Source organism: Ctenopharyngodon idella, chromosome 23, assembly GCF_019924925.1.
Source record: "Ctenopharyngodon idella isolate HZGC_01 chromosome 23, HZGC01, whole genome shotgun sequence".
NCBI lineage: Eukaryota > Metazoa > Chordata > Actinopteri > Cypriniformes > Xenocyprididae > Ctenopharyngodon > Ctenopharyngodon idella.
This window is the reverse complement of record NC_067242.1, coordinates 14,176,552-14,188,929: the sequence shown is the minus strand read 5'-3', so window position 1 is coordinate 14,188,929 and position 12,378 is coordinate 14,176,552. Positions and strand designations below refer to the sequence as shown.

General features: G+C 37.3%; 1 protein-coding gene across 4 annotated transcripts; it reads right to left on the bottom strand.

Moving 5' to 3' along the window:
* Window positions 1–43: 43 nt before the first annotated feature.
* nup58 (nucleoporin 58) lies at window positions 44–12,124 on the bottom strand. 4 transcript variants are annotated; one of them, XM_051881940.1, is made up of 14 exons: window positions 11,746–12,124; window positions 11,135–11,292; window positions 10,973–11,005; window positions 10,503–10,772; window positions 9,239–9,401; window positions 9,092–9,157; window positions 8,151–8,325; window positions 7,988–8,067; window positions 7,767–7,885; window positions 7,579–7,661; window positions 6,652–6,853; window positions 2,361–2,444; window positions 1,071–1,163; window positions 44–790 (listed from the first exon to the last, which is right to left on the bottom strand). In XM_051881940.1, exons 1-14 carry the CDS (start codon window positions 11,823–11,825, stop codon window positions 621–623), a joined length of 1,776 nt encoding a protein of 591 aa, XP_051737900.1. In that variant the 5' UTR covers window positions 11,826–12,124; the 3' UTR covers window positions 44–620. The 4 variants fall into 4 exon arrangements, with proteins under 4 accessions (XP_051737900.1, XP_051737901.1, XP_051737902.1 ...); XM_051881941.1 differs by lacking the exon at window positions 1,071–1,163; XM_051881943.1 differs by lacking the exons at window positions 44–790; window positions 1,071–1,163 and adding an exon at window positions 1,166–1,285.
* Window positions 12,125–12,378: the final 254 nt, after the last annotated feature.

The window sequence follows — 12,378 nt, the reverse complement described above, 5'->3', positions numbered from 1 at the left end:
AACTCCTGATACATACAAAAAAAAGTGACTCAATATGACAATATCATTGTCGCTTATTTTAATAACACAAACTTCTTTCGAGTCGAAAAATACTTGTATGCACAAAGTCTGCTTAGGTATAGAAATTTGTTTCACTATTTGGTAACAAAGAGAGACAAAACCAAAAATGGGGTATACAAACTTAACATTCTTATACAGGTTGACATCTATTTGGTACAATTAACCAGGAAACCGATTACATAGGTCATCTTAATAGGATGGGCTGACACATTTACAATCACAGCGCATGTGGTTTAAAATAAAGCCACTGACACACAGGTAAACTTAGTTCAAATGTATCTTCAATACCAAGAGCATCTACATCGAAATTCCTTCACGGGTGTTCAAAAATAAGCTCCGTTAGCTCTTATGCAATTCATCAGACAACAGTAAACAAAAGAACACAGCACAATCACAAGGGTAAAAGGGAGAACCGGACAAAATCTCAAAAATCCTTTAATGGCATCAAACAGAGAAAATATGTATGTACACGCACACATATATATATAAAAATAAAGATCTGAGAGACACATTATCTTTACCTCGTGACATTTCCCTTTACCCCATAACAACTTGCTGTTTTATCTCTTGCCCCTCTTGTTTCCGGCTGGTGGTTTTTTGAGCTGTAGCAGTGGCCCACCTGTCCCAAATCCAGGAGTTTGTGTGTTGGAAACGCCAAAGGTCAGCCCAGCTGATGCATTGATGCCTGGGTTACTAAAGTTGAAGCCCGAGGTGTTAGATGTTCCAAATCCTGATAAAGAAAGAGAGTTTAAAATGCAGGCGGTAAAAATGCTAAACTTTTACTGCTACCGTCAAGCATTATTAGGCATCTAAGCAAGCCACATAACAGCTGTTAAATAAATCATGCAAATTTAACATTTCAGAGTCTCTGATATGCAGTGCTTGCCCTTAAGCAGCATGATGTTGATGCATTCTAGGGGGAAAGGGAGATTATATTTAAGGGGGAGCTGTTAGTAATGGTTAGTGTTGATGAAAGAGGAGAAGAGGGAGGAGGGTGCTAACAAACACACCTGCGCTCAGGCTCCCTCCAGATGGCTTGCTAGAGGAAAACCCGAACGACAAACCTCCTGTTGTGCCCCCAAACCCAGGGCCGCTACCAAACGCTGCCGAGAGACAGAGGGGGGCATTTAGGTGTTACGACTACATATACACCAGAGATAACCTCTCAGTCACAGGGCAGGGGGAATGGGGCCAGGAATGAATGATGAGTTATATTTGAGATGAACTAAAAAAAATTCATGAAGGAAAAACATGGTTAAGGAAAAAGTGAAAAATACAAGTCCTATATATAACCTAACCATCTTTGCATTATTACGACAAAACAAGAGTCCTGATTTGTTCCACATCTTTGAAGGAATTATCCACTCGGTAACGAAAATTGTCATTTATTCAAGTTAATTAAAACCCTTTTTGCAATACAACACAATTATCAGTGAATGACTTTAAATTTTAACTTGCTCCTCACACAAAGCTATTGTACAACTTCAGAAGACTTAATAGTGCACGGACAATTTTTATGTTGATTTATGTGGTATTTTCTATTATTTTTGGAGCTTAACAGCAATGCTCAATATGAACCGTCATTGTATGACAGAGGCCTGCATGAAGATTTTTCAAAATCTCTCTTTTCTTTAGGGGTGTAACAATACCCTCATGTCACGATTCGATACATATTACGATACGATATTATTGCGATACTCCAAGACATATGGTAAAAGGTTTAAAAAAAAAAAAAAAAAAAAAAAATGTACTGGTGGGGGTGGAAATGAACAAGCTTGGACTTGGTGCTGGTAACCCAATGCGCAGGACAATGGCGACACCAGAATAAAAATATTCATGATTCTCAAGCTGAAAATACAGAATTTTAGATGAATATGCTTGCACTCCATCACTAGATATATTTAAAATAATGTAGGCCACTTTTTACTGGTAACATAAGACATTTGGCATTATCAGGACCCACAAATATTCCCCCACTGCATTATTATACATTAAACTACTATATATAATGTTGAATATAATGTAGTACTGACACTAAAAGTCTGTAAACTTGAATTTGTCATCACTATCCAGGATACATATTGTTGGATATTTGTATTGTGATATATTGTGACATGATATATTGTTTCACCCCTACTTTTTTTTTTTTTTTGTCATATGGGTTCAGTGTGGCATGAGAGTGAATAAACAAAGATTTTCATTTTGGGGTGAATTATCTCTTTAAGATTGATTGAGAGTGGAAAAACTTGTGAAAAGAATAGAGATAGAAAGGGAGAGGAGAGGTATATTACAGGAAGTACCTCCGAGGCTTGATGAGCCCATGCTAGTGCCAATACCCGAGGAAAATGGAGTGCCAAAACTGGCCCCCAGGGGCGCCTGTGGTCCTGGGACAAAGAAAGAGAGCAGAGGAACTTACTCTCATGCACTCTCATATCAGATCCATATTATCAATGAGCATACTCAAAAAAAAATTTATGACAGACTTGTGAGAGAAGTACATGCTTTAAAAGCTTCTTTTGGACACAGTCCTTATTGAAAGTAAGTGGCACAGTGTAGTTTTTAATTAACACAAATAAGAGCTACACAAAAGCATCATCTAAATTACAGCTAATTGTGATGGAGCAAATGCAAACTACAATATAAAAACATAGGCGCTACTGCTTGCAATTTCAATATTTTTTTCTAATCTAATCTGCTTCTAGTTTCGCTTTTACTTACCTTGGAGCTGCACTTGTGTTCTTATTTTGATGGATTAACTAAATCAATAACTTGGGATAAAAGTTACTTGTTTCCTAAACTACATCTGCTGTTACTTAATGCATAAAATGTGCTCCTGTCTCGTTTCCTTTTAGCTGGTTTAAATTTGATTAAATTTTTAATTGAGAGATGTGATAAATCAGCATCTCAAATGCAGTGTTTTTATCCAATTCATTGACAAATATCAATGATTTATCAGTCAAAAAGAAACAAAGACAAGGGCTTTTCTTTAAAAAACTGATTTATTGTCAATTCAAATTACATTAAACATGACAGACAGTTGAGGACAAACCGATTCCTAGTAGTAGCTATGGCATTAACACTGTTCAAAACGATTAAAGCCAACCTGTGCCAAAAATGCATTTCAAACAATGGTTAGGACTAAATGCTGTATCCAAAAGGCACACAATTTCATATGCATCAACAAGCATAATCAAAACAAAAATTTTTAAAACAAATCAAAGTATAAGTTAGATTATAGAATTCACTATGATACTATTTGTAAACAACCAAAATTATAAGCCCCATATGTGTTCCAAGGAATGGAAACGTATACCAAGATTCAGGCATGTCTATAAACAGACATCCTGTGTAAGAGCTTTGATAAAAGTACCAACACAACACACAAAAGCCACAACTTCCTAAAAGCGTTTTTTTAAAACCATGACATGCAGTAAGATCATTTGTTAGTATAATAGATTGCCGATTAAAAGCAAAAGAAAGCCTGTAAGATCTGAGGAGATTTGCAATGGTCTGTAGTGGACGTCCATAGGTGGACTATCTGATCTGACTCTCACATCTTTCCCACAAAGCAGAAAGTCGCCTTTAGTAAGAAAGGTTATTTGAAACGGTGTTCGAACAGGCATTTCCACCTCCACTATTACTCAGACCTACAAGTTATGACAGCCATGGTAGAGAAAGATGGATTTAAGCATGAAATAGCAGCTTTGGGCCATCAAAAGGCTGAAAATCATAAAAAAACTGCAGTTCTGAATACTGAAGTTTGGCACAATCCTTCACCGTGGACCATCAACAGTCCCATAAAGCAGCAAGTTCACTCAAACTGAAGGCTTGAACACTGTAGCCCTTAAATAAAGTGAGAACATGAACAACACCTAGTGTCTGTGTATGATTTTCATCTTTATCAAACTTAAAGGGTTAGTTCACCCAAAAATGAAAATTATGTCGTTCCACACCCGTAAGACCTTTGTTCATCTTCGGAACAAAAATTAAGATATTTTTGATAAAATCCGATGGCTCAGTGAGGCCTGCATCACCAGCAATAACATATTTAAAAGAGTTCATGTGACTACACTGGTTCAACCTTAATATTATAAAGCGACGAGAATACTTTTTGTGCGCCAAAAATAACAAAATAGCGACTTTATTCCACAATATCTAGTGATGCCCGATTTCAAAACACTGCTTCATGAAGCTTCGAAGCTTTACGAATCATCGGTTCGAAGAGCCAAAATCCCATGATTTCAGTAAACAAGGCTTTGTTATGTCATAAGTGTTTTGAAACTTCAACAGTTCACGTGACTCTGGCAGTTTGATACACGCTCCAAACCACTGATTTGAAACAAAAGATTCGTAAAGCTTCGAAGCTTCATGAAGCAGTGTTTTGAAATCGCCCATCACTAGATATTGTTGAATAAAGTCGCTATTTTGTTCTTTTTGGCGCACAAAAAGTATTCTCGTCGCTTTATAATATTAAGGTTGAACCACTGTAGTCACATTAACTGTTTTAAATATGTTTTTAGTAGCTTTATGGGCATTGAAAAAGGGAGTGTTATTGCTGGCGATGCAGGCCTTACTGAGCCATCGGATTTTATCAAAAATATCTTAATTTGTGTTCCGAAGATGAACGAAGGTCTTACTGGTGTAGAACGACATGAGGGTGAGTAATTAATGACATAATTTTCATTTTTGGGTGAACTAACCCTTTAACTGCAGTGTCTTATAGCCATTTGTGATTGGGTTGATTCTACAAGAAAATGCCAGGAAATCTCACAACTGGTGCTGTGTGTGTATATACACTGTGCAACTAAATATAAGCCATGCCATTGGTTTAGCGCACTACATATTTACTGTTTATTTAATATGCAAAAGCACCCAGAACAGCCTAGACTTTCTTAGGCACAAAAGGTACAGTCCATTTCCAAAAAATACTGTATTACTGTTAGAAAAAAAAAAAAAACTATATTTATTGGGAAAAAGACAAAATGTGAATGAGGAACAGTCAAGTTTTTTAGCCAACCGATTTTGGTTAATGGATCACACTGATAAAGCCCTTTTGTCGACTTATTTCTAGTAAAAAAAAAAAAAACAAATCAAAAATGTCTGTAACTTGATTGTTCTCTGTAGACTGAGAACCCAGAAGAAATCGATTCTGTGCCATTGGAAGTGAAATATCTAACAGTATCTCTAACAGTATCTCTCACACCTCCGACCTGCTATTATTGCCAGCAAGTCTCCATGGAAACCACAAATGCAACCATGGTTACAGACGGATGGAGGGTGTCACCAAAGCAAAGAAACCTTCAATCAAGAACAAAATACACACACAAATTGTTTCATATTCACTGAGCTGTCGAATGAAATACAGTAAATGACCTTAATGCGCCTCAGAGTCAGTAGCTTACACACTCCCTTCATATATATCTACACATGCATATGCAAACCTCATAGAAATCCAGTTAATGCAAATCACCACAACAAGAAAGCGAATGTATATATTTGGGAATAAAACAGTCCGACATCATCTTCCTTCACTAAACCAAACAACTTGCTGTTCTGACAGATCAAGATGTTACAATGCACGTTTTCTGTATTTAAACTGATTGCAGATGAGATGTGGAGGCTCATGCAAAAAGCTTTACTTGAACATTATTCAACAATAGTTTTGGATGCAGCTAACAAAACGCATGTTAGCAGTAGGATGCCACCAACTGAGAAAAGTATGGAAAGAACTAAATGTGTTCCTGTCCTGAGGTACGACAATCTCTTTCCTGCATAGCATGTTCATTTTATAACAGAATTACACAGCTTTTATCTGTATATCGCCATCTAAAAACAACATATTGCTCAGAAAGCCTCAGCCACAGCGGTTGTGTTGGCAGAAAAGTGTATGTTGGCACTTCAAAACATCAACTTTCACATCCTCCATGAAGGAATATAGGTTTAGTTGATTATTATAAAATGTGAGCTACCCGGAAATAAGTGTGAAAGTGTTTCAATCCATGTGTATCGGGTACGAGTCTACTCTACAAAGTGTTTGGCTACTTTGTGTAGTGTGGCTACATTAGTGCTGTTGGAATATCAGAGATTCTGTGCCACTCGAAATAGAAAACCCATCCCTCCAAAACACAAACAGACCACCTCAAGATGGCAAACCCCCTTCTAAACTTTTTCTTGATTCGGAATGTGCCCATGGTTAAAACTTATGGGCTGTATCATAATAGCATTTGATGCTCTGGCTTTACATCTAAATGTTTTTTTTTTTCTCAAGAGAGGAAAAGAGATTAGAAAGAAAACGGAAGTGGGCAAGACAGTCAGCATCTAAAACCTCACAACACACTAGTTGGCACACGTAGAGTCACATGATGTATGTTAAAAGAACCCTGTTGCTCCATATCTCCAATAGAGACAAAGTTTAAAAATATATAAAACAAAAACAGACACTGACTGAATTTACGGTTTATTTTTGAATCCTTTTGCTCTATCTGCCTTTCTCTGACATTTCCCCCCTCCCTCGTTCTTTCTATTCCTCCCTCCCCTTGTCATTCTATCAGTCTAGAGGTCAAGATGTCTAGAACTTGAAGGCGGTCAGACCTGGAGCCGGCTGCTGCTGCTGAGTGAGAGTGGCAGCCATGGCAACGGCTGCTGCGTTGGGAACGCTGCCGAAGGGGGCGGGGCCTGTGGTGACGTGCGGAGAGCTCTGCCATTTCTTGCCGGCAACACGTTTCGACTCGAACACGTCAGTGGAGTCATCGAGGAAGGTTCGTCTGTAGCCCAGGTACTGATGTTTGAGAGTCTACAGAGAACAAGAGAAAACACCTATCAAATACAATCATTCTGCTTTAATTCTATTGTGAAATCTAAATGGATTGATAAATTACTGTGCTTGATTTTTCAGTGTATGTTATTCTAAAGAATGTGTATAATATACACTGCTGTTCAAAAGTTTGGGGTCAAAGATGATTTTAAAAAGAAAAATACCTTTTAGCATTAAATTGATCACAAATGACAGTAAAAACATTTACGATATAAAATATTTACATTTCAAATAAATTATGTACTTCCTATTCACCAAAGGCTCCTAAAAATGTATCACTGTTTCCACAAAAAAAAAAAAAAAAAAAAAAAGTTTTAGAAATATGAAAATAAAAGAAATGAAAATTGAGCACCAAATCAGCATATTAGAATGATTTCTAAAAGATCATGTCACACGGAAGACTGGAGTAATACTGCTAAAAATATAGCTTTGCCAACACATGAATAAATTACATTTTAAAATATATTACCATTAACATAACAGAAAACTTATTTTAAATTGTAATAATATTTCACAATATTTCTGTTTTCTTCTTGTATTTTTAATTAAACAAATGTAGCCTTGGTAAGCAGAGACTTTTTCAAAAACATTAAACAAATCTTACTGACCCCAAACTTTTGAACAGAACTGTGTACATACTTAATTTTTATTTATTTATTTATTTATTTTTAAATTGGCCCACATAAGAAACGTTCAGAACTTACCTTAACATTCTCATGAACTCCCTGCAACTGTGCAGCAAGAGCAACAAACGTCTGGTAGAGTCTCTGCATGGCCAGGGACAAATCTACATGATAGATGACATCATAAAGTCACTAGGATATCTACATGTCTAACGTGAATCAGGGCAGTGTTTTATTTAGTTGACAAAGAGCATAGCGCAGATTAAAACCTTGAGGGGTGATGTGGGAGCCACTGCTCTGGGTGGTCAGATGATTCTCGAGTTCTTCAATCTGCTGACGGTACTGCTGTAACTGCACCTCAAATTGCTCCACCAGGGACCGGAAATAACTGGAGGGAGAGATAGACAGCGCATTGGTGGACAATTAATAGTAAGCAACTTTAACTGCTTTCAATGGTGTAGAAGTAGTAGAAGTGCACTGATTCACTCACTCAGAAGGTGCTGTGTTTTCATGTTGGAGCCCAGGAGGGGTTTTCTGGGTGCGAAGTGCAATATCAGCATTCTTCAATTCCTGGATGAAGAAAAAGATGGATTATAAGATTGAACAATTCTCAGCTGAACTGTTTGCAATGGTCTGAAGGGGATTTGTCTAACCTGAGAAGTTTCCAACTTCAGTTTGTCTATGGAGAGCGAATTTCTCTGCAGCCCACTGGCACAGACAGAGAGCAGCTGTCTGAGTGTCTTGATGTCCTCCTGCACTTTGAGAATGGCTTTAGAGGACATCCTGCTGATCTCTTCCTGGACTTGCTTCTGTTCCTTGACAAACTTCCTGTAGAATAACAGATATTGAAGTTTTCATGAAACGGAAGTTGTGATTAGGGATGCATGATATTGGAAGAAACTGACATTGTGATATTTTGTTTTACTGCGATATATTTTGCGATATGAAAACAGTTTTAGGAAAAAATTAATCATTCTAGAATGTCTGGGTTGATTTTGTAGGGTAGTGAATCGGCATGGAACAAACAAGCATAGATAAATACAATAGAAAAAAGATACAAATGAAATAAACAGTGCTTCAGCCTATGTTTTTCAGGTAAGTCTAACAGTATTCAGGTACAAAAATTGAATAATCAAATGTAAGATAATACTGCATAGTCTTCACTGTATACATTAAATATAATTAATCTTTGTTTAAGCTACAAAAGTGATTTTCTCTTTGTATTTTGTTGTTTGATTAACAATGATTCAGACAGCAGCGGGTATATTAGGCTGCTGTCACTTTAAGAGCTAATGCACAGATCCAATATAATGATACGCATCCGTTTTCTTTCTCAATTGTTTACTTTCACGTAAACCATAAGTGACTGTGTTTACAAGTATACTCGCCGCAACAGGCATTTTGACATAATTTTGCATGTATGTGTCCATTCAATCACAAATAGACTAGAAAGTGTTGCTGTACTGTCTGTCTGGCTCTGTGAGTTGAGCAGAATTGAGTTGTCTTTTGCATCTTCTGGTGCTAGAATGGTTTAAAATTGCTTGAATGTTTAAACTGACAGGACCTAAAACAAGTGCAATTGAGGTGAACTCACTGAAAGTTGTCCACATCTTGACAGATCGGACCAGGCAGGTTCTCATCTTTGAGGGCTTTACTGTCCCTGTAGAGATAAACAGCAGTGTAAGAATAATAATATAATAAACTATCATGATTCAAAAGGTTATTTTGGTGTGGTTCTTACTCTGGTCTGGTGCTGGATAACTTGTCAGTATTCTTTTCAGAGGAAGTACTGAAGTCTACTCCACCCAGGCCAAGACTGGGTGCTTGGGCAGAGGTGCTTGCGACAGAGGTAGAGACTAAACCACCCAGACTCAAAGGTCCACCTAATGTAGACTGTCCCAAACCTGAAACACACATTAAATAAGTAAAAGAGCATAAATACTAGTTAAAACTAGGGATGCACCAATAGGATTTTTTGGGGCCGATACCGATTTTAACAAACAATTATTGGCCGATACCGATATTTGTCACTTCCTGTGTTTTGAAATTTTGTCATTTGATCATGTTTTAAATCAGCAAAGTTTAAAAACACCTGCATTCAATTATACTAGCAGGTTTATTGCTGCATCATCAAATAATTTCTAATGAATATGGATTGGATCCATTTAATATTCAGCAGGCCTACATAAAAACAACTGAACAAAGATATATATGAAATAAACATTGCTTTTTAGGTAGGTTTAATAGTTTTCAGGTACAGAAATGAAGTAAACAAATGTAAAATAGCACTGCATATTCTTCACTGTATAAATTAAATATATATTATCTTCTCATTTGCTTTTGTATACATTTTAATATTTTTTGTAAGTTTAAATATGTATGAGATCTGCACATTCTTCTTTAATAAGGCAGGACTCTTATTTTGATGGGTGTTCTAGTCTACGGAGCTTTTATGGGTTATGACAAGAAGAGCACGCAGTTCTTCAGAGATATTTTGCAAATTTAAAGTTTGCCAGTTTATTAAGCACCCCCCGAAAAGGCATAAGATCTGTATGTATTTATTTACTGTTAGTTGTAATAAGTGTTTTGTGTAATTTGCTGTATGTTGATGATAATGCAACAGAGAGAGAGATTTTAATGTGCACTTCCTGTTTAGCTCTTATGGTGATTTTTTTGGAGCGAAAACGGACCGACGTCCATCATTCGGATGGGGTCCTCTACACTTATGAAAGTTACAAAAGTTGCTTAGTCAAGAATAGTGTGCTCTTTTTTTTTTTTGTTATTTTATTAGCATTAAAGCGCAGACAGCAGCGCTAGGATTAAACAACGGTCATTATACAGCTCAGCGCCTTCACGCCATTAATTAATAAACTATCGGTTTGTTATATCGGCCTTTTTCCTGCTAAAGCCGATATGCCGATGGTTGTAAATTGAGCAAAAATACATTGGTGCATCCCTAGTTTAAACTGAATGTTATATAATCACAGAGGGAAAAAAAGACTGACCTGTCAAGGTAGGGTTGGAAAAGAGACTGGAACTAAAGGAAAAACCCGGGGCAGGTGCAGATGAAGTGGTGGCTCCTCCTCCCAAGTTAAGGGAGAAGCCAGTGGAGCTGGTCTGAGGGGCTGTGGAGGTGAGGACGGAGCCCAGAGTCAGGCCTGTGCCTGCAGGTGCAGAGGTGGTGGTGGTCAGCGAGAATGGTGCAGCAGAGGCCGCTGGCTTTCCAAAGCCCAGGCTGAACCCAGTGGATCCAGCAGTCGAGGTGGTAAGACTCCCTAAGAACAGGCAAAAACAAAAAGTGTATAGGTATTAAACAGCTTCACAGATATTGTTGTGGACAACTTTGGGGGCAGCATTGGAGTCAAAAAGGTTGAGATCTACAGGAATAAGGTGATATATAAAAAAAAGGATGGAATGATGTGATATATAAATGATTAAATCTGTTCTAGTTTTTTTTTCTTGAAGAACTGCTTACCTAAAGTAAGGCCAGTAGTGGATGCAGCAGCCCCTAAAAAGTGTTAAAAAGATGGTGAATTAACAAACAGAATTAACCATGACAATGTTATTTATAATCAAGCTACCAAATTAGAATAATATTAAGTAAATCAGTGTTTTTGTCATAAGAGCAGCCAGGAACCTGAGGCAGGTGTGTTAAAGGAGAATCCAGTTGTTGGTTTCTGTGCAAATAAACTGGACCCAAATCCCAGTGTGGAGGTGGTACTAGTGGCAGCCGGAGCGGAGGTCGGCGTGCCAAAACCTCCGAGCGTGAAACCACCCGTGCCTGCGGCAGGTGTGCTGGAAAAGGATCAGACATTAAAAATATTTGTATTACAAAATTTCCCCCAATTACATTAAAATATATCTGCAACCTTAACAGATCACTCAAAACTGATCTATATATACTTTTCTAAATCTATATGACTTGTTGAACACAGGCAAAATGACTCAAGTTGTCTTTCTGCCTAACTTCTACTACAGAGGTTGACAATGACAGAATTTGATTACAGAACTTTGTATTGAACTGTACTATAACTTAAAACATTTAGGGAACCATTTAGTAAATACATTTTTATACGCCAGTGAAAAAAAAAAATTCTAAAATGTGAGCTTGAATTGTAAAGAGCAAATTGTAATTGACCAGCCAATTCAAGTTAATATTTTAAGCTCACATTTTAGACATGTGTTTATGTTTTACATAACTCTTAAACTGAGCACACTGTTGAAAGCGGACATGATGTGTCAACATACCTGGTCGCAGCTCCAAATGAGAAGCCCCCGCCGGTGGCGGTGGACCCGAGGGTACTTGTGCCGAAGTTAAAGCTGGACATTCTGGACTTAAATTCCCAAAACTCGACAATCAGATTCAAGCGGGTCCGACCTCGTGGAGGCCCAAAACACACTACTTACGACATACGTTGCATAATAAAAGCAACTACCACAAAATTCTGAAGCGTGTAGAGAAAATATAAATAAAAGAATCTAAACAAGAGTCTTTATTATTTTTTAAAAGGACTATGAGTTTCTAAGCATTGAAAACGTTCCTGCTCCGTGTTTCCGCGCAAAATCTCCTCTTCTTCTGTTTCCTTGGTTTTGCGGTAAAGTTCAAACATTATTTACTGCGCCGTGTTGCCACCTACTGGATTGGAAAGTCAATGCAGGAGCATTTTATTGCAGTGTGATGATGTGTGGAATGAAATCTATCTTGGACTTTCTCTGTAATATTCTGTCCACTTTTTCAAACATATTGTCACTATTTAGTTCAGCAACTATCAGAATACTTATTCGCCTTGATGATATTTTAATGGGTCGACAATGTGACCTGCAGAAAGGGTCAATAATATTTTTAATGAAAGGATTCAAAAACGGTCAATGGATAAATCA

Excerpts from the sequence above, each read along its gene's own strand:
- nup58 (XM_051881940.1), bottom strand. The coding sequence starts at position 11,825 with ATGTCCAGCTTTAACTTCGGCACAAGTACCCTCGGGTCCACCGCCACC. Across the intron at positions 10,773-10,972 it reads CACTACTGGCCTTACTTTAG|GGAGTCTTACCACCTCGACT; the intron begins GTAAGCAGTTCT and ends GCCTGTTCTTAG. Across the intron at positions 2,445-6,651 it reads GCAGCAGCAGCCGGCTCCAG|GACCACAGGCGCCCCTGGGG; the intron begins GTCTGACCGCCT and ends TCTTTGTCCCAG.